The sequence below is a fragment of the Natator depressus genome, chromosome 3 (assembly GCF_965152275.1).
Source record: "Natator depressus isolate rNatDep1 chromosome 3, rNatDep2.hap1, whole genome shotgun sequence".
Taxonomy (NCBI): Eukaryota; Metazoa; Chordata; order Testudines; family Cheloniidae; genus Natator; species Natator depressus.
The window spans coordinates 94712462-94735423 of NC_134236.1; the positions used below are offsets into that span (position 1 = coordinate 94712462).

A 22962-nucleotide genomic window follows, 5' to 3' on the forward strand; every position below is an offset into this window, starting at 1 on the left:
ATCAAGTTGTATTCAGAAGATTCTTTAGAATCCAGCAAAAGGAGGCAAGCAAAAGGGGGCAGGATTTGAGGGACATACAGTGCATTTGTTCAGGCCCCCTTTGGATTAAAGTCTGACAACCTTTTCTGAAAGTGGAGATTTGGTTTTATAGTGTCAGTGTCTTGCCTCTCCAAAAATGAGTTGCAGAGATTCATTTGATTTTCCATTTACAACAGAACTGTCAAGGGACTGCAACTCTAGCTATTGTGAGCAGTGAATGCCTAGATTCAAATAGGCCACCAATGGAGTCAGCTTTTGAGATGCTAGAGGGGGAGAGGGAATGGGATGAAAAGGTGAAGTTATTTAACACACATAACAAATCTCAGCAGAATGGTCAACACATTGTATTGACTATCTTCTGGTGTGAGACAGCCTCTTATATTTAATAAGCCTTTTCTCTCTGGAATGTCTAGCAAGGTCATACAAGGAGAGTGTGAAAACTGTAGAATTTCTTTCCATAGTAACCCATTTATGACCTATGGTAATGAGAATGTAAATAATTTTCAAAGCTACAACTGAAAAGCCGTTTATGAGAAATCACCAGGTCACTGGAGAAATGGCATCCGAAGAAAGGATTTTTGCACTTTAACATCATATATATCATTGTATACGTGTGTGATGGGGTATTCAAACCCCACACTGGAGAAGATGGGGTTAAGGAGCTGCTCTGGGCTCAGGTGGTCCTGCCCCACCACACCTGCAAAGCCTACATAAGCTGGAGGGAGAGCTTAAAAAGGGAAGCAGAGTAGCTCAGTGGCAGTCAGGCAGGGGAGGTGAGCTGACTTGCATTTTGAACTCCTGGGAAGGAGCACAATAGGAGCTATTGCTCCCTGAAGCTTGGAGATATCTGACCAAACCTGCAAAGGAGGGATTGGTGACTTTCAAAGGGTAGAAACTTATTTTGTATTCAGTTCTTTACCCTGGGGGAAGAGGGAGCACAGGTAAGAGGCGATTTGGGGAGGCAGCTGCATAGCACCCCAAGGTGCAGGTCTTAGCTGCCTACCTTTGGGCCCTGGATTGGAGCCTGGTAGAGAAGGTGGTCCCAAGCTCCCTTACCAGCCCCTAAAGATGGCATAATGACAGCAGCTATCTGTTGGTGGAGTACCTACTTGGGGAAGACCCTGAAGGTGCAAGAGTCCAAGAAGAAGTCCTGAAGCCTTTGCTAACTTCTGAAGATGTCCACAGTATTGGGCTCCTTAGGTGTACCCCAAAAGGGGTGAACTTGAATGTGTGACCTGACTGGACAGCTGAGTTGCTAAAAGGACAGACCGCCCGCATCTGGCAGAGCTCTAGCGAGAAAGGGGAATGTTCAGACAGAAGACAAGGTGTCACACCCTGGCCTAACCATTAGGCAGCACTGCTGGTGAGTGTCCCCCTTCACAACACGTTTAGAAAAAATTAAATGTTTTAAAAAACCGTCATGAAGAAAGAGTAATAAACCACTTTTAAACCCACATCCTGTAAGGACACTATAAGGAGATCATGGCTAGGTGTCTTCATTTCTGTGTTTAGTACTGTACCTCTAATGGGAAAACTTCTTTCAGAGTCTTAGAAAGAAAAAAATAAGACTTGAAAAATCTGGAAATCATATGTATGCAGATATTTAAATTACTAGGTGTATAGAATTGTCAATCAACATACTGCTCAACATTTTGAGAACTCAACAGTCTTCAGCCGCCAGACAGTCTGGGCCAGAGCCTCAGCTGATGTAAATCTGCATACTGCTACTGAAGTCAACGGAACCACACTGTTTTACACCAGCAGAGATCTAGTCTTGTGTGTTTTAATATATCACAATTTTTTTCTTACCCTTTAGTGGTCTAGTGGTTAGGTTTCCGCACTCTCACCACTGCGGCCTGGGGTTTGATTCCCAGTCAGGGAAAGCCGCTTTTCAACAAAGGTCTCCATTCTGTTACTCAATTGGAAGAACTGCTGGATTTTGATAAGTTCAGGGAGGACAGGTACATCAATGGCTACTAGCCAGGATGGTGTCTCTAGCCTCTGTTTGCCAGAAGGTGGGAGTGGATGACAGGGGATGGATCACTTGACGATTACCTGTTCGGTTCATTCCGTCTGGGGTACTGGCATTGGCCAGTGTTGGAAGACAGGATACAGGGCTAGATGGACCTTTAGGCTGACCCAGTATGACAGTTCTTATATTCTTATGTGCTCTCTTCCCTGATCTCCCCCATTTTTAAAAAAATGCTACTCCTTCAACTATTAAACTGAAGAATCCTAGACTACTTTTACCATACCATCTGTACAATCTCCAAATTAGTATAAAAGCTGGAAATAATCTCTGAGCACAAGATTCCCTTTGGTTTCATGCTTCATTGATGCTTTGTTAGCCTATGAATGCTTTCCCTTTAGCTGTCTTTGTGAGGACAGCTTGGGCTCAGATGTGATTTAGTTGTAAGCTGATTGCTGTTCCATATGTGGACAGAACATGGCCAGTTTGGCTGCAGCCAGTCACTGTGGGTTTTGCACCTTACATCACTATCAGACGGCGGCTAAGCCAGACAGCACCAAACAGTCTCCTTGTTGTTTTTCTTCTTTTAATGGAAAAGAAGAGAGCCTGGGAAAAGTGCATAGATCCCCAGACCTTCCTTGAGAACAGATGAATATTGTCTGCATGGTAATGAAGAGAACAAAAAGAATGTGTAGTTCAGGCCTCACAAAAACAGAGTGTAGACTAAAGAGGAAGAAACAAAAATGGGTAGGGAATATGGGTGAGGAAATAACCTATTCACAGTTCCCAAATACTATTTATCAGCAGAACCTGTTGAGATTGTCTACGATGTCAAGCAGCCAAAACTTTGCTTTGATTGCTTGTTTTTCATAGCAGCAACATTAGCAATTCATTTGTGAAAAGTCTTATATGTACTGAGTACATAAGTGTACAGCAATTATAAAAACAGGATTATATTTTTAAACTACTGCACAAGCTCTCCAGTAATATACTAATAACAATTTCCCACCCAGAATGAGCTGAATAAGTGTCTGCTTCACTTTTATCATTGCAGGCTTCTGATGTTGCTTTGAAAGAAAGCTACACCCAGTTTCTCCTGCATAGACTTGAAATTCACAATAACAGTAACTCTCTTGTTGTGACTATAACACTTTTGTTGTTGTTTGTTTCAACTGTGGAAAATGTATTGAAGGGACGCTAAATCAAAGGAGAGAGTTTTGCATTTTGCATTTTGTTCTGAAAGTGGTGAGCTCTGTAGCCATTCTTATCTCTTGTGGGAGTAAGTTCCATAGTCTAGATCCAGCTCCTTTGAAAGTTCTGTCTCCCGTACTCATGTCAAGCCTCTCCCTACCGGCTGATGGTTTCATTGTTCTAGTGCAATATAGTTGTCATGGGAAGCCACAGTCATGAAAGAAGAAGCAATTTCTCATTTAGCTACGACCAGTCCTATGAAAACCTTTGAATTTCAGGACAAAGACCTCAAACTGGAATATGTATGTACTACAATATGAAGCCAGTGCAGTGAGCAGAGCATTGAGGCGAGGAGCTCAAAGTGACCTGTATTGCTCAACAGCAGGGCAGCTGTGTTTTGTACCCGTTAAAGCTTTCTCAGAGTGTGTGATTCCTTTCCTAGAAGCCCCTCTCTTCCATACCCTCTCTCTTTTCCCAGCTTACCTACTCTGGCAGCATGCTATGCTCCTTCTTAGTCTGCCTGACACCTGTCCGCAAGGATTATTTCTCTAAAATATCCCACCTGTTCAGTTCCCCTCTGTTAGTAGCCATGGTAGGGTTGCTAGAGTACACAACACATTGGTAGTCATTGGAATTTTAAGCACCATGTTATGCAGACTTCCCCTCAGAAATACTAGACAATATGCTGTTTAAAATGTCGGTGGCTACCTGGAGCCTCATCTGCACTAGCGTTCCCATTGTCCATGGAATTTCACCAGTGGGGAAATGTTGGGGGGGGGGGGGAAAGCCTTTCTGGCTCCTTTGTTCATCAACACAATCCTACATTTGTTCAGCATTGCTGAGCAATGTAAGTTTCCCCTGCAGTCATTTAGTGCTACTGCCATTTAAAGACATAGTTGAGTCATACCTGCACTTCCACAGAATTTAAAGAGATGAGGTGGGTGAGGTAATATCTTGCATTGGACCAACTACTGTTGGTGAGAGAGTCAAGCTTTTGAGCTTACACAGAGCCCTTCTTCAGGTCTGGAAACCTACTCAGTGTCACAATTAAATACAAGGTGTAACAGATTGTTTAGCATAAGTAGTTAACACATTTCAAGGAACCATTCAAGGTGAAGTGGCTCATTAACATCCCTCCAGTCAAAGAGGGAAAAGGAAGGGGGGAAGGCAACATGCGGGGGGAGGGGGTAGTGGGTTACAGATTGTTGTAATAAGCCATAAATCCAATGTCTCTACACTCAGTCCATGATTCTTAGTGTCTAGCAAAGTTATGAATTTAAACTCCTAGCTCATGTTTTGAAGGTGTTGTGCAGAGTTCCTATGGGGAGTAAGGTCAGATGTGGAGTGATTGCTTTGTGAAAAGTGTTCACCCACAGATGTTATGGTGTTTTTGTTTATCATTTTCCTGCATGAGTTCATTCAAGAGTGTAGTGATTGTCTGGTTTGACCCATATAGTTCTTGTTGTAGCATTTAGTACATTAAATGAGGTACAACACATATTGTGATAAGCATGTGTAGGACTCCTAGATCCTTAAAGGGGTGTTGTGGTGGGTATTGATCACTGTAGCAGTGGAGATATGTCTCCAGGTTTTCCATCTAAGTCCTGGTCTACACATGGCAATTAGATCAGTATAACAATGTCACTCAGGGGTATGAAAAATCCATATCCCTGAGTGACACGTTAAACTGACCAAACCCCCAATGTTGACAATGCTAGGTCAAAGGCAGAATTTTCCCTTTGACCTAGCTACCACCTCTCAGGGAGGAGATGGAGTATCTATGACAATGGGAGAACCTTTCCTGTTGGTGTAGGTATTGACTTCAATGAAGCATTAAAGTGGTGTAGCTGCACCATTGCAGTTGTGCCACTGCAGCGTTTTAAGTGTAGACAAGCCCGGACGTTTCCCAGACATGAAGAGCTCTGTAAGTTCAAAACCTCATGTCCCTCACCAACAGGAGTTGGCCCAGTAAGACGTATTATTTCACCCACCTTGTATCTCTAATATCCTGGGACCAACTTGGCTACAAAAACACTGAATACAGAATTTAAAGCCATTTCAGAACAAAACCTTATACATTTTTAGTGACTACAAGTACTTGTCAAGCCTATGGAATTCCACTGTATGTGTAATTTACCTGAAAGCATTTTTTCTCTCCTTACTGTTCAGTTGAAAATAACCCAAATCTTCCACTTAATCAAACAAGATATCCCTCACTGGTAGATGTTGAATGATGTGGTGGAGGTTTTTGCAAGAGGGTCACCACAGGAATATATCTGTCAGAACATCAGTCCACCAAGTCTGGTACCATAATTCCAACAATGGCCTGTACCTTATAATTTAGTTTCCTCTTTCTCCAGTAAAGCACCTACCTGCTTATACAATTTGCAGGTGAGAGCAGAGAGATCTAATGCATGGATCTGTTTAGCTTTACTTTAGCATGCATAATTACAATGTTACTATTGGTTACAAATTTATCTGGCCCTTTAAAAAAAAATCCAGCTACAGGTAAGAGAGAGCCCACATCTGTATGTGCTTCTACAAAGAACGACCTGAGTGTTCCTTAGAATGTGTAGTACACCTCTGCCAGGCAGAAATTGGGAAGAATTGTGTCAGCATTTTAACTACATTGTGGACTTAATGGTCATTAATTATGGTAATGAGTGCACAGTGTTCAGTTTTGTCAACAAAGATGAATTGTTGTCTCCCAAAAGGAGCCAAGTTCTGGTTTCTCTGGGAATTAAGCAGGTATATTAAAGTTGCAGTCGATTTTTAGAAATACTATGAAGTTTGTAAGCTATTATCCAAATGTTTCAGTTCTTTCATAGCTTCCGTTCAACCTCCAACAGTCTTAAAGGCAGACAAGAGCAAGATTTGATGACTATATTTATACATGTTAAGAAATGACTTCCACTGAATTAGCAATCCCTGAAAGTACAGTATAATATAAAAAGACTAGCATCCGTCTCTCTCTCTCTCTCTCTGTTTTGTCTCTCCGAGGCCTTCTATCTCTTTTGTTAGCTTTTGACAATTATATTTTTCTATACTTGGCAGGTATACAATTAAATCCAAAGCAGAAGTTATGCTATTGGTTCAAACATCTAATATAGGCTTCATCAAGAGCTCTTTACCCATTCAATTTAATATGAAAACGTAAATCAGAATCCGTGTTTTGTCAGTGTATACAAAGAGTAAGCACTGAAGCAGTAAGCAATGAATCCGAAATAATAATTTTACTACCAAACTTACATTTGGGGAAAAGCTTTGCTGAGATTATGGATCAATGTGTAACTCTTTAGTGCCCTCCCCTGTTCCAGTTTGGAAATGACTTTCACTTGTCAAGAAGTTAAACTCTTTTGTTAAGGAAATACAATTCTCCTTTTACTCCCAAAAAGGAAATATTATTGAAGACACTTTAAAAAAAAAAAAGAGTAGCTTCCCTACTACCCAAACATCAACTCATTAGTTCTTCAATCCAAACATCAACCTCGTAATTCTTCTGGAAGTGGAGAAAATCAAGAACCCTTCATTCAACTGGAGAGAAAATCTTATAGCACTGAGATCTCAAGGGATATCAGTTTCTTATTTTGAAGTGTTAGTATTGGTAGTTCTTTTAAACGAAACATTTGACAGATGCAAATGAAAAAGCAGAATAACAATTAAAATTCACTACTCTCCAAGTATGTCTGAAAGAATTCCATCTGATTTTTTGTATAGCTGCAGGTATGTATGGCACTTTACATGCAGGTAAAAGGGCAGAGCCATGCCCTGATAAGCTTATTATCTAAATAGACAAAATACAGACAAAGGAGGACTGCAACTATATATATATATATATATATATTTTTTTTTTTTGAGTGGAGGGGATGGCAGGATGGTGAAAGAATGAACAAAAATATCCACTAGATCTGTTAGGGTGTGATTCCCAAAGTGAGGTCCCTGGAAACCTGGGAGTCTACCGGGGTTTATGTGGGGTTCTGTCCCTTGAGCCAGGCCAGAACACACCAGAATGGTGTTCAAGCACTTTTGCCACATGGAGGATTCCATTTTGAGAACAAAATGGCATCCTCCATGCAGTGTGGCCTCACATCCACCATGTGTGAGAGGTCACACTGGCGTGGGCATTCCATAGTACTGGAAATGAAAGGGGCTCAGAACAATTAGACAGATTTCGAAGGGATTCTCCATAGAAAAAGGTTTGGGAACCACTGTGTTTGAAGATTCCTGGAGACTTACTTCATTATTGTACCAGGGTGAAATTCACTCAGTGTGGAGGGTGAGTTCAAGATCTCCCCAGCACTTAAGCCCTGAACAAGGGCTGCATTACAATAGACTCATAGACTTTAAGGTCAGAAGGAACCATTATGATCATCTAGTCTGACCTCCTGCACAATGCAGGCCACAGAATCTCACCCACCCACTCTGTAATAAACCCCTAACCTATGTCTGAGCTATTGAAGTCCTCAAATCATGGTTTAAAGACTTCAGCATGCAGAGAATCCTCCAGCAAGTGACCCGTGCCCACACTGCAGAGGAAGGTGAAAAACCCCCAGGGCCTCTGCCAATCTGCCCTGGAGGAAGATTTCTTCCCGACCCCAAATATGGCGATCAGCTAAACCCTGAACATGTGGGCAAGACTCACCAGCCAGACACCCAGGAAAGAATTCTCTGTAGTAACTCAGATCCCACCCCATCTAACATCCCATCACAGGCCATTGGGCATAATTACCGCTAATAGTCAAAGATCAATTAATTGCCAGAATTAGGCTATCCCATCATACCATCCCCTCCATAAACTTATCAAGCTTAGACTTGAAGCCAGATATGTCTTTTTGCCTCCACTGCTCCACTTGGAAGGCTGTTCCAGAACGTAACTCCTCTGATGGTTAGAAACCTTCATCTAATTTCAAGTTTAAACTTCCTAATGGCCAGTTTATATCCATTTGTTCTTGTGTCCTCATTGGTATTGATCTTAAATAATTCCTCTCCCTCCCTGGTATTTATCCCTCTGATATATTTGTAAAGAACAATCATATCTCCCCTCAGCCTTCTTTTTGTTAAGCTAAACAAGCCAAGCTCTTTGAGTCCCCTTTCATAAGACAGGTTTTCCATTCCTCAGATTATCCTAGTAGCATTAGGATTCCATATCTGGAACAGCTATGAAAGAAAAACTGAGCACTGCTGCATGCTGCAGAAAGTCTGAACACCAGTCCCACATAAGCTGATACGGAAGGCTTCAATGAGAGTAAGGGTTGGGGAAGGGCTGAGGGAGCCATATTTTCCTGGAGCTTTGGTGGGGAGAGGGACTCTGCATCCCTGTTGGCCCTGCATTAAGGAATGGGTATCAGCTCCCCATAATCTCTATACTGTACCCCCATAGAGCCTCAATACTCAAGATTTATGCAGGTGGGTGGAGTGGATTTCACCTCTAGAGAACAATATCAGCTTTAAATAAAACAGATTCCTTTTAGTAAAGAGCAATTCACTATGTATATTACTGTGGCCCTATCAAATTCACGGTCCATTTTGGTCCATTTCACAGTTGTAGGATTTTAAAAATAATTTCATGATTTCAGATATTTAAATCTGAATTTCACAGTGTTGTAACTGGAGGGGTCCTGACCCAAAAGGGGCTAGTGAGGGGGGTCCCAAGGTTATTGTAGGGGCGTCACGGTATTGCCACACTTGCTTCTGCTCTGCCGCTGGCAGCGACGCTGCCTTCAGAACTGGGCAGCCGGAGAGCGGCGACTGCTGGCCAGGAACCCAGCTCTGAAGGCAGCGCCACCGCCAGCAGCAGCGCAGAAGTAAGGATGTCATGGTATGGTGTTGCCACCCTTCCTTCTGCACTGCTGCCTGCAGAGCTGGGCCCTCAGGCAGCAGCCTCCACTTTCTGGCCACCCAGTTCTGAAGGCAGAAGTGTAGAAGTAAGGGTGGCATAGTATGGTATTGTCACTCTTCTGCACTGCTGCTGGCAGCAGCTCTGCCTTCAGAGCTGGACACTTGGCCAGCAGCCGCCGCTTTCCAGCCACCCAGCTCTGAAGGCAGTGCAGAAGTAAGGGCGGCAATACCACAACCCCCTACAATAACTGTGCAACCCCCTCCCCCCCCGCGCACAATCCCCTTTTGGGTCAGTTTGAGAAACACTGGTCTCCCCTTGTGAAATCTGTATAGTATCGGGTAAAAGTACACAAGACCAGATTTCATGGGAGAGACCAGATTTCACAGTTTGTGACACATTTTGCATGGCCGAGACTTTGGTAGGGCCCTAGCTATAACATTTCATGAATGCTACCCTTCTCTCCCCCTCCCCATCCTCCCCTTAAGTGTGGAATTCACTAATGAACGAAGCTTGCAGCCTCCAGCCTTTTTTCTCCCTTTTAGATAACAGCTAACTGGCCTATAGCTTTGGCACATTGTATCTGAATCACAATAGCGACCTCAGAGGTATGAGCCTATCTTATAAGTGGTTTTTTTTGTTTTTGTGTTTTCCTCCTGTTTCATTTGGTCCATAACCATTTTTTTGGATAATTCTGGCATTCTTATCCTCTTTGATAAGGAGAAATGTAAGTCCTATTTCTCATTGTCTTTCATTGTGTTATGCAATGTGTGCTAATAAGATGCTGTCCATCTGTCTTCCTTTTGTACATGGGATCTTGTAATCTACAAGACATTTATGTGGGTTAGTTTGCCTTCATATGATGTAAAGATAAGTAAATGGAAGTAAGAAAGACAATGATTAGAATATATAGATCTTCATCCCTCAAATAATCTGATTTAAAAAAAGAAGAAAGTAATCCTAAAAGCAGAGCTTATCCAAAGCAATTGTGAACATTGCTCCAAAATCTTGTGTATTTTGTGTTAGTTTTTAAAATAGTTTTATACATTTAATACAATCCATTAGAGCCCAATAAAAAAAATCCCAAATAGCTTGCTTGTTGGCCTTGTTTGGGAATTAAGGTTTTCAGACTGTAATTGGAAAATACTCAACTTCCAGATATTTGGGGGTGATCATGCCAATGCAGGACTTAAGGGAGATTTCCTAGTCTAGTGAGAGCTGTCCAGCCAATGAGTGGGTGAATTTAGACTATGGCCCTGACTCTGCTATGATCTTTGTGCTAATCTGTGCAGACCTCATTTTAGGATTGAGGTCTTAGTCACCAGCCTAGTGTGTGTACACAATATTTCAAAACATTCAACATTACTCTGAACTAGTTGTCGCCAGTGGCCATAAATATCAGTTAGCAGCAATTCTAGCAGTATGTTAAGGGCTCTTATAAAGTGGATAGTGATCAATTGTTCTCCATATGCACTGTGGGTAAAACAAGAAGCAATGGCTTAATCTGCAGGAAGGGAGATTTATTTTAGATATTAGGACAAGTTTTCAAACTATAAGGTTAATTAAGCACTGGAATAGGTTACCAAGGAAGATTGTTATATCCCTGTCATTGGAGGTTTTTAAAAAAAGGTTAGACAAAGACCTGTTAGGGATGATCTGGGTATATTTGGTCTGCATCCATGAGGTGGGGTGGATAAGATGACCTCTCAGGGTCCTTTCCAGCCCTACATTTTCTATGATTAGCCAGAAGAAACAGCATTTCTTAAAGGAAAAGGCTTTCCAAAAAACACAAAGGGATCTGACGATGTGAGGAAATTGTTTAGATCAGTGGTTCCCAAAGCTGGTCCACTGCATGTTCAGGGAAAGCCCCTGGCATGCCGGACCGGTTTGTTTACTTGCCGAGTCCACAGGTTCGGCCGATTGCTCCCAGTGGCCAAAGTTCGCCGCTCCAGGCCAATGGGGGCTGCGGGAAGCGGCGCGGGCCAAGGGATCGGCCGAACCTGTGGACGCAGCAGGTAAACAAACCGGTCCGGCGCGCCAGGGGCTTTCCCTGAACAAGCAGCGGACTGGCTTTGAGAACCACTGGTTTAGATGACATTTTAAAGCTGTTTAAAATTGTGGGTTTAAAAATGTTCTCTTTAGAGATTTGAACTTTGTTTATTACAGAAAGGAGGGAGTTTGAACTTCAGCTCACTTCCCCATCCATCCATCCACGGTAAAAGGCTATAATGAAGATGATGAGGTAGAAAAAGTATCTCACGAGCGTCCCTGACATTACTACCAGCATTTGACTATGTTCTTACAAGGTGAAATTCACCCTGTGCAGAGGACCTACACAAGATTTATGCACCACTTAAAAATAGGGCATTGGTCAGGAGCGGTCCAAGACCTTGTGCTGGTCTTCTGCAAAAATGTAAATTTCACCCCAAATCAGTAACATAATATGGACAATCAAAGGTTATATTTGCAGCACTGCATTTTTTGTTTGTTTGACAGAAATGTCATAGGGCCAGATCTTAAACCTATTGAAGTAAATGGGTATTTTCCTACTATCAATTCCACTTGGCCAGGAGACTCCATCCCATCCTGACACATGATAACCTGGCCTTTTTTATACTTGTTTTCATCACCTTTTGTCTGGACTTGGGCATGAAGCTATCAGCCCTTAGGAAATTTCAGCCAGTACAAAATGCTGCAGCACAGGTGAATGTGAGGCCATCAGACCTGTCCTCCACTCCCTACACTGGCTTCCCATAGAATATTGAGTCAAGTTCAAGCTTTTGATGCTTATCTTCAAGGCACTCAATGGCCCAGTCAGGATATCTAAAAGATCACCTAAAGTTCCAGCATGAGGACTTTGTTATGCGGGCACAACTTTGTTCTGCTGGCACAATGGTGCTTCCCACAATAAGAGTAAAGCTCATCTGTGCAGGAGACAGTGCAATGAACTCCCCTAAGAACTATAGATCATCACAAACCTCCCCACCTTCTGCTCTAAGTGCAAGGCAAACTTCTCTTACCTGCCTTCTGTAACGTAAACACATAACATGTACATTACAACAAAACAGAAACGTAACAAAACACTCCACTGCAAACCCAATTCCTCCCCCCTGCCCCCCACACAAACTCCCTACCCCCGGGAAGAAGATGAGAACAAACGACATGTGACAGATATTAGTTGTGTTGCCTAATGCTCTACTGGAAGGTGCTCGGATGCTATTGTGAAGAATGGTAGAAATCTATATAGAATAGGATAACATAGAATACATTTGATTGAAAGCAGGATCAGGACCATAGACCTCACATTTACATAGTTATACAATTTTTTTTGGAGACCAATTCAAAACTTCTTCTATTCATATAGTAGATAGCTTGCTTATAAAGAGCATATTCAATGAGGACTTCAATGACATGGGCATTTTGCTAAGGATCCACTGATTAGGCTGAAGAGAAAAAATCTAATCAATTGTTCATGGGTAGAAAATACTTCATTTGGTTGTCCAACAATAAATGAGGCTGTCCCACATTTTAGGCAGTGTTCTTGTTCTCAAGTAAATGAACACACTGAAATATTGTTACTGCTGCCATCATCTAAAGGCTTTTCTCAGCATTCTACTTGTTCTATTTTGAAATATTGTGCCAATTCTCATTTGTACTTTCTTGTTTTTAGTTTCTGACTCTCACTCACTTGATTTTACATATTTAGTTTTGTCTTCGTTTCATATGAATGGTGATGCCACTGTCACAATCAGTCTGAGACTAAGTCAGCACTGACACTATATACAAATGTATTTCAAATAAGTGAAAATTCTATCATTTGGATAGCATTGTGGACAACCTCCCTCTAGTGTTCAGAATCTAGATCTGATCCTACAGAATAGTTTTTGGTTAATATTGTCTGTTGTGGCTCATTGATTCTGTCCTCAAATATGTTTTTATCCTTATTTCCCTTCATTTCAGTAGTCAATAGTCTGGAGCTGCAAAAAATCAACACTTTAGCCATTCATTTATTTTTATATATATTAGAGTAATATATATATTAGTTATCAATTAATCCCAGTTAACTCGCACGATTAAAACTGATTAATCACAATTTTTTTGAGTTAATTGCATTTGTTAAACAATAGAATATCAACTGAAATTTATTAAATATTTTTGGATGTTTTTCTACATTTTCAAATATATTGATTTAAATTACAATACAGAATACAACGTGTACAGTGCTCACTTTATATTTTTATTAGAAATATTTGCACTCTAAAAGGATAGACAAAAGAAATAGTATTTTCAATTCACCTCAAAGTACTGTAGTGCAATCTCTTTATCGTAAAAGTGCAATTTACAAATGTAGACTTTTTTTCTTACTTAATTGCACTCAAAACCAAAACTTTACAGCCTACAAGTCCACTCAGTCCTACTTCTCTTTTAGCCAATTGATAAGACAAACCAGTTTGTTTACCATTATGGGAGATAATGCTGCCCTCTTCTTATTTACAGTGTCACCAGAAAGTGAGAACAGGCAATTGCAATGCTGGCTAAAAAAATTCCATTCAAGGTATCCACGTGCCAGATATGGTAAACATTCGTATGCCCCTTCATGCTTCAGCCACCATTCCAGAGGACATACTACCATGCTGATGACGCTTGTTAAAAAATAATGTATTAATTAAATTTGTGACTGAACTCCTCGGGGGAGAATTGTATTTCTCCTGCTCTGTTTTACCTGCATTCTGCCATGTATTTCATGTTATAGTAGTTTCGGATGATGACTCAGCACATGTTCATTTTAAGAACACATTCGCTGCAGATTTGACAAAACGCAAAGAAGGTATCAATGTGAGATTTCTAAATATAGCTACAGCACTTGACCCAAGGTTTAAGAATCTGAAATCTCTTCCAAAATCTGAGAGGGATGAGGCGTGGAGCATGCTTTCAGAAGTCTTACAAGCGCAACACTCCTAAGCGGAAACTACAGAACTTGAACCACCAAAAAAAAAAAAAAAAAAAAAATCAACCTTCTGCTGGTGGCATCTGACTCAGATGATGAAAATGAACATGCGTCGGTCTGCACCACTTTGGATTGTTATCAAGCAGAACACATCATCAGCATGAATGCATGTTCCCTGGAATGGTGGTAGAAGCATGAAGGGACATACAAATCTTTAGCTCATCTGGCATGTAAATATCTTGCAACGCCAGCTACAACAGTGCCATGGGAATGCCAGTTCTCACTTTCAGATGACATTGTAAACAAGAAGCAGGCAGCGTTATCTCCTGCAAATGTAAACAAATTTGTTTGTCTGAGAGATTGGCTGAACAAGAAATAGGACTGAGTGGACTTTCTAGGCTCTAAAGTTTTACATTGTTTTATTTTTGAACAAAGTAATTTTTTGTACATAATTCTACATTTGTAAGTTTAACTTTTATGAAAGAGATTGTACTACAGTACTTAGGTGAATTAAAAATACTATTTCTTGTTTTTTTACAGTGCAAATATTTGTAATAAAATAAAGTGAACACTGTACACTTTGTATTGTGTTATAATTGAAATAAATATATTTGAAAATGTAAAAATATCCACAATATTTAAATAAATGGTATTCTATTATGTTTAACAGTATGATTAATTGAGATTTTTTTAATTGAATGATTAATGATTACTTTTTTTAATTACTTGACAGCCCTAGTATATATACTAGGAAGAGAGCCAGGGATCACTGAGACCTAATTGGCTGATGAAGTCTAGTTGGGGGAGTAGCTGCGCTAGGTTTATAAAGCCAGGAAGCTGGCAACAGGAAGGGGGCTGCAGGGAAGTAGTTTGCAATCACTCCTTGGGAGGAGGGAGGTGTGTTTTAAGGCTACAGGGATCAGTAGTCTGTAGTTACTCCCTGGGAGGAGGGAGCTTGAGCTTGTACACCTGGTGGAGTGGGGCAAGGATGACTAGAAGCTGTGGGAAGGAGCAACACGGTCTGAGGGAACCCACAATAGTCCCTGGACTGGAGTAGTGCGTGGGCCCAGATTCCCTATTGGCCACTGGGAAAGTGGCACCATCAGGTTAGTGCCATAGAAGAATACTGGTGACTGTTTGTGTGGAAGGACTTTGGGTAATCCCAGGAAGGTGAAACCACATAGTGACCCAGCTGGAGGGCTGAGCCATGAAGAGGAGTCAACGACTCCTGGAGTGAGAGGAGCTGCAGAGGGTGAAAGAGACAGTGTGACAGAGTGCAGCTGCAGGAAGAGGCATTGGCCTCGCACAGCTAATCCTCAGAACCACCAGGAGGCTGTGCCATCAAGCAGTGAGTAGAGCTCCCATCACAGGACCCTTCAGCTGGGTTGGTATTTTGTAAAATGAAACCCACAACATTCTGAATGCAGGTGGTTCTGTCTTGTTTTTCATAATTACTTCAAGTATTATCAAGGCATTTCTTTTTCTCTCTATTATGATATGTATTTTTATGTCTAGCATGCTGTGAATGTTAAAACGTTTTGCATTTTAAAAATCAAACATACTGTAAGAAAAATATGAATTCAAACATAAATGCAGTAGGACAGAGGTTATACAGTAAGAAAACACTACATTTAATGATTTGATTCACTGTCCCAGAAATTTTATAAAAATATATTCATTTCTGATAGCATACTCATACTAATGCAGTTTTATTCTTAGATGGTCGTCTACATCTTGTTTTACATTTTGAATTTTCAGTAGTATTCAACCTGATGCAAATATCGCTTCACATCACAAAACTTTACCTCTACATCTGAGTGCTTTAGAAGTACTCAGAATATTCTGATATAAAATCAAATAATCCATTGTTTCTAGAAGAGCAAAATAAGTCTTTAAAGCACTTAATATATTTTACATTAGTAATTCCATTTAAAACTCTTTCCGATATTGTACCTTTTACATTTTCTTTGCATAAAGCTACTAATTGTACAACACAGGAACAACAAAATTATTCCACATGTTAGAATATAAATAGAATATTTCCAAAATTATTACTATTTTGGATGATTTAGATATTACTAGAATTAAATTCAGTATATGAATTATTTGGAGTATTTATGTAGGATTGATTAAATAAATGTTTGAGAACTAAAACTGACCATTGGTAATTTTACCAATGGGAATAACTCCTAGTGTTCGGGAAGTGGAAGGCCTTCTGTATCATTACCAGTCCTTTACCATATGGCTTTCTACTGATCGAAGTAGCATTCATATAGCTGAATTATAACAAATGTTTAAAAAAACCTGTACTCAAATTTGTTCAGTGCTTTAAAAGCTTAGCTAAGAGGAAATACTATACAAAATATACAAACTTTGCATTTTAATTGAAAGCTTAGAGTTTCAAATACACACAGCATTCCCGAGACTCCTATTGCCATTGTTTAAAATTGCTTCTTGGAATAGTCTAGGGCCAGACACTGCATCTCAAATGCATTCATCAGTTTCTTAAAACCAACATAATAATGTGCATAACTACAGGAAATGGAAGAGCTGCATTTTAGATTGCACTAAGATCTAAGTAAATTCAACTAAATGTTCAAAATGGAACTTTAGCTGTGTTTCAAAAGCAATACAGTTAATTAGACATAAAACCATATTCCGATCTCAGCTAGAGAAAACTAGAAGCCGAATGTTTGTTTGGACATGGTGGGAAAGCATCCAAGCCCACTTCAATGGGACTAGGATTTCACCCCTTCCATTTTTAATAGAATTCAACGTTGAGAAACCTTATGGGATATGAAGCATTTTTACCAAGTGAATCAAGTTGAATCCTATTCAAGATGAAAGCACTTGAACTTGACGCCTTTGGGCACCCTTTTGCTGAAGTGTGACACATTTGGGACAGTGGAAGTATGGCAATTCCTTAACCAGATTGTAAACTAGTGTCTTTAAAATCTGCTATGGAGGGGTGAAATCCTAACCCCACAAAAGTCAATGGGAATTTTGCTATTGACTTCAGTTGCATCTGGATTTCACCCCACATACTCTATTGGTAAATATTTTTCTTTATATATTGATCAGTAGCATTCTTTTTACTGTTAAATCAGTACTGGTGAAAGATTCGGGGTAGGGGAGGAAGATTTAAGTCTCGGACATTAGCCATACATCTAATCTATCAAATGCAGACATGATAGTAGAATAGTGTTGTTGTTTAAAAAAATAAATTACACCCAAATTTGTTCAGTGCTTGAAAAGTTCAGATTTTAAACAGTTGGGGAAACACCCAGACAACAGAAATAGAAATAAAGAGAACTTTTGGATACATGCATGATCAGTATGAAAGCACTCAATCTTTATACAATCAGGGTCAGATCCTCTATCTGTCAATATGTGGAACTCCCTATTGAAATGAACACCTTAATATATATATATATTTTTGCTTTTTTTAAAAAAAGCATATGACTCACAGTAAGAACTAAGTGAGAACTCCACTGTATGCAAGCACTATCAGTCAGAAAATACCTGCAACCATAGATTGTTTAGATCTGGCATGATTCATGTTTAACATACTTATGTAATGTTTTCTCACCGAATATATGGCATGATCAGGATATTTAAGTGCTTGAAGGCAGAAAAAAACAAGTTACTTAACATTTGGGGACGTTGCATTATTCAGTTCTTGGAATCTTGGAACCTAGACTTTTGTTATTATGGGTTTATGTAGCATTAATACTGTAAGATGCTTTACAAATGCAGATTAAGACAAGGTATCTGCCCATGTTTTCACATTGTGTGCTTGCAATGAGATAGCATTCGTGCTTTTTTAGTAACCGTTTCTGGATTCCAGCAAGATCTACCTTCTACATTAATCAGTGAAATAGTATAGATTCTAGGTGACCCATTTTCAGTTTATAAACAGAATACAATTGCAAAATGGTGCACTTAAATAAAACATTGTAAAATCCTTTAGGCCATATTCCTATTGAAAATGATCAGTGCATTTATGAGACACACCCAGGTTAAGGGTGAAACCATTTTAGTGTAATACAATGCAGAATTCTAGACAAGCCACAAAATGAATGTATTGCAAACCATCTTTTTTAGCACAAGAATGATTGCAATTTTTCTTTTTAAGTCTTACTAGATCCCTTTACGAAGACTTCCATTGTGATGGACTTCTAAAGCCATCTAGTCAAATGAATGGCTGTTAATCAGTTCTCTCACTTTTTCTCTCAGGTCATAAGATGCTCTGGCTATTTTTCTAGAGTTTTCAACAGCAGCCCTCTTGTCCCTTAAAATTCTATTGTTTTTTTCTTCTTTCCTTTTGATGGCTTCCTGAATTTCCTGTAGGTGACATTTTTCATCTTCAACTTTTTGTTTTTGAAAGTGGTGGTGGTTTCTTTCTTTTAAATAGTTATTTTCCTTGCTACTTTGTGCTTTGTCTTGGATATTTTTAGACATAATTTCTCGGGCTTGCTGGATCTTCATCTCCGCTATCTGCAGCAACATATTTTTACGCCTTCTTTTTTCTTCCTCTGTCTCTTTTGCTCTAAACTTGGCCAATAGGCCTTGTCCTTCATCCCTTAGAGATTTTTCTTTTAATTCTTTGTTCCTTTCTTCCATCAGCTGATCAAGGATTTCTTGAGATCTTTGAAGCTTTTGTTCTATAGAAAGCCTCTTATAAAGCTCATCAGCTTTGACTTGGTGATCCATTTGCGCTTTCAGGGGCCTGGGTCTGCTTTTTTCATAATGGTTCAGATCTTGACTCCTTTTCTTCCCCTCCATTTCTTTCAACAGTCTTTTTTCAAAGGCCTGTTCCATTTTTTCCTTTAATAGATTATAGTTGTGCTGCTTAGCATTCTTCTCAGCCATTCTTTTCTCTCTCAGTTGCTTTTCTTGACAGTGTTTCCTGTACTCAGCCTGCACTTTAATTCTTTCACGTTTTTCCTTCCGCCTCATTTCTTGCTCCTGGGCTAGCTTCTCCCACTTCTTGTGCTGTAACATCATTTCTTTCTCTCTGGCCTTCAAAAGCTGTTGCTCCTCCAGCCTGAGCCTGGCTTTCCTGTGCTCTCTGTCGCTTTGCCACTTCTCCAAGCTTTCAGCAAGATGGTGCTGCCTTTCTTTTTCTAGGTTTGATTTGATCTTCTTCTCCTTCCCTCTCATCTTATCCCAGGCATCAGAGGTCTTCAGCTGCCTCTCTTTCAGCTCCTGCTCCTCCCGATGCTTGGCCAGCATCAGAGCTGCAATCTTTAGGTCCCTTTCAGGGATTAAGTCCTCATATCTCTTATCAGTTAGATCCTGGAGGCTGACCTGGGGCTCTCTCCTTCTTGACTTCGGGGGATGGTGGACGCTGTGACTGTGGTAATGGTTTTCAGCTTGTGTATCCTCCTCATCCTCATCTTCATACTGTCTGGCAAAGGAGTGCACCAGGTCACTCAGGCTTGGGCTGCTCTCACACGCCTCCTGCCAGCCCCGGCTCTTGCGCTCTTTCTTCCCGGGTTTGCTGGGGGCGTTCTCCAGCTGGCAGGAGGAAGAGGAGGCGCAGGCGGAGAGGGGCTTGCTGGCCTCAGAGGTGAAATCCGGGCCATACTGCCGGGTCCTCTGCACAGGGCTGGCCCACCGGTCTTCCCTGAGCACCTCCTCCAGCCGGCTGCCCCTGCCCGAGGGGCTGCTCTCGGGGTGCCCCGGGCAGTCCCCCCAGAAGAGGCTGGTGCAGGAGGGGTTCAGGGAGGTCGCATACCCTTCCCCCGCAGGGGGCACATGCCGCTGCCAGGAGGAGGCGCGGCGTGACGGGTGGGGGACCCGGCTCTTCTGTCCCTTCCTCAGCCCCGCTTTCTGGTACGTCGGGGCCAGGCTGCAGCCCCCTTCCCCGCCCGCCGGCTCCGGCTCCGAGCCGTACGGGTCCAGGTAGTGCGGCGGCGAGAAGCGGCCCGAGCCCGGCCGCGACATCTCCGAGCGGGGCGCGGGGCAGCCGGGCTCCGCGCGCTGGAAGCTGCGGGGCGCGGGCGGCTTCCTGCTGCCTCTGGTGGACTCCCGGTCACTCCGGGAGACGCCCGCGGGGCAGCGCCCGCCGCTCTCGGCCCCGAGACACCGCCCCGGCCCTCGCCGCCGCGGCTGCTGCATAGCCCAGCCCCGGCCCCGGCTCCTGCCCCGCGGCGCATCAGCACAGTGACCGCCGCCGGCGTCACAATGGGCCGGCAGCTTTTAGCCCCGCGCCCGCCTCAGCCCACCGCACACCCCCCCCGCACCTGCCCCAACACTGCCCCAGCCCACCACACACAGCCCCCCGCACAGCACCCGCCTCAACCCACCACCCCCCCCACCCCCGGCACCTGCCCCAACACTGCCCCAGCCCACCACACACAGCCCCCCCACAGCACCCGCCTCAACCCACCACACCCCCCACCCCCGGCACCTGCCCCAACACTGCCCCAGCCCACCACACACAGCCCCCCGCACAGCACCCGCCTCAACCCACCACACCCCCCCACCCCCGGCACCTGCCCCAACACTGCCCCAGCCCACCACACACAGCCCCCCCACAGCACCTGCCTCAACCCCTCCCCCCCCCCGCCGGCACCTGCCCCAACACTGCCCCAGCCCACCACACACAGCCCCCCCACAGCACCTGCCTCAACCCCTCCCCCCCCGCCGGCACCTGCCCCAACACTGCCCCAGCCCACCACACACAGCCCCCCGCCCACAGCACCTGCCTCAGCTCACTGCGCACACACACCCCGCACCTGCTCCAACACTGCTCCAGCCCACCACACACAGCCCCCCCTCAACTCACCACACACAGCCCCCCCCACAGCACCTGCCTCAGCCCACCACACACACACACACACATGCCATAACTGCCCCAACACTGGCCCAGCCCACCACACACAGCCCTCCCTCAACCCACCACACACAGCTCCCCCCATAGTGTCCCCCTCAACCCACCATGCACAGCTCTACCCAGCACTTACCCCAGCCCTCCACACACAGCCCCTCCATAGCACCCAACTCAACCCACCATGCACAGCCACCTTGCACCTTCCACCACACACAGCTCACAGCACCTGCCCCAGCCTAGCACACACGGCCCCTCAGCAACCTCCTGAGCCTACCACACTCAGTCCTCTAGCACCTGCCCCAGCCCACCACACACAGCTCAAGCCAGCACCTGCCCCAGCACCCACCACAGCCCACCACACACAGTCCTCCCACACCTGCCCCAGCCCGCCACACACACACCCAGCACCTGCCTCAACCACCACACAGACCTGCTAGCATCTGCTTTAACCCCCACCAACACCTGCTCCAGGCTCACCACACACAACCCCCCCCCCCACAAGCACCTGCCAACCCATCACACAGTCCCAGCACTTGCAAAACCATCACACACAGCTTCCCCCACACAGTAGCACCAGCCCAACCTTGCTGATGGCGATGGGCCCGAAGGCATAAGGGCTGCTGCATGACCCATTTTCTCCAACTATGCCCAGAGATGCCACATATGCATCAATTACAGAAGCAATGCAGGAACATCTCTCCCCATCTCACTGATCATAGCAGAATTATATTTGTTACATCAGTGACACCAGGGAAGTGGAGAGTCAGTAGCATAGTTCATGGCTACTCAAAGGAAGTTGTCAGAGCACTGACATCTTGAACAAACATTAAGCGATGCACTGCACGACCAATTTGTCTCTGGATTATGCAATGACCAGTATCAGTGCTTACATTCAAAAAAGGCTAAGCTGGATTCTCTGAAATTTAGTGTGAAGTGAGAAGTTCACCTTCTGAACTGGTGAGACAGAAGATCATGAAATGAAAGGAATTTCCATGTGGCCATTGTGCATACACTACACATGCTGAGAAGGATTGCAGGGCACACCAGGTCATCTGCAAAAAGTGCTAGAAGAAAGGATACAACACAGGTCAGTGACCACAAACACAGAGTAATCATCCATCCATGAAATCACCTATAAAGACTGAACCTAGGAAAGGACTGAAGTCAGGAATTCATAATGTGAAGACAGAACTCTAGTGACACTGACCAAGACCTAATATTGCATGTGTTATCAGGAGTCAGAAATGTAATCTGGATGATACCCTTGATCCTACCAGAATGGGGCTTGATACTGGAGGTGCCATCTCACTGATTTCTGTATCTACCTATTTCCAGATATTGTCACAAGTTCCTCTGGAAGAAATCTCCGTAGTTTTTGAAGACTTATGTCTTGGACTAACTTTTCTAAGGTGTACTCCAAGTGAAAGTTCAATTCAATGGGCAATAAGATGTTTTACCCTCATATGTATCTGAAGGAAAGTATCAACTATTATTTGGCAGATCTTGACTTAAGCTAAGATGAACAGAGATCAAGGTGATCAAAAAAGCACCTTGAAACTTTCAAAAAATACTGGATGGACACATCAAATATTTGAAAAAGAACTTGGGACAGATAAGCATGTATCAGGGAAGCTCACTATTAAGTCTGACAGGCAGTCAAAATATTGCAAGCCCAGAATTGTGCGTTATGCTCTGAAGCCTCTGGTGCAAGCTGATTTGGACCATTTAATGAACACCAGAGTCTTGTCACCAGTTTCACACAGTGAATCGGCTACATCCATCAAACCAGTGATCAAGAAGGATGGCCCAGTCCAAATTTGTGGAGCTATCAAAGAGAGACAGAATCAATTTTATATCCAGACCAGTATCCGTTATCTTGTATTGAAGATTTGTTTGCTTCTCTCAGTAGTGGACAGTGTTTCAATAAATTGGATTAGCTCAATTCATACCTACAAATGGAGATTGATCTGACATCTTGCAATTATCTCACAATCAACATGCAAAAAAGCTTATTTTGGTACAACAGGAAGCTTTTAGGTAGCACATTTGCACCTGTTGTGTTCCAGAAAGCTATGGATGAGTTTTGAAGGGACTGAATGGAGTTTGCAGCTATTTGGATCACATCCTTATTGCAGAAAAGG

At 42.9% G+C, this 22962-nt stretch overlaps 1 protein-coding gene across 1 annotated transcript; it reads right to left on the reverse strand.

Moving 5' to 3' along the window:
• Positions 1 to 17536: 17536 nt before the first annotated feature.
• Positions 17537 to 20106, reverse strand: CCDC185 (coiled-coil domain containing 185). Its single transcript, XM_074946931.1, has one exon. The coding sequence runs from the start codon at positions 20104 to 20106 to the stop codon at positions 18172 to 18174; it is 1935 nt and encodes a 644-aa protein (XP_074803032.1). The 3' UTR covers positions 17537 to 18171.
• Positions 20107 to 22962: the final 2856 nt, after the last annotated feature.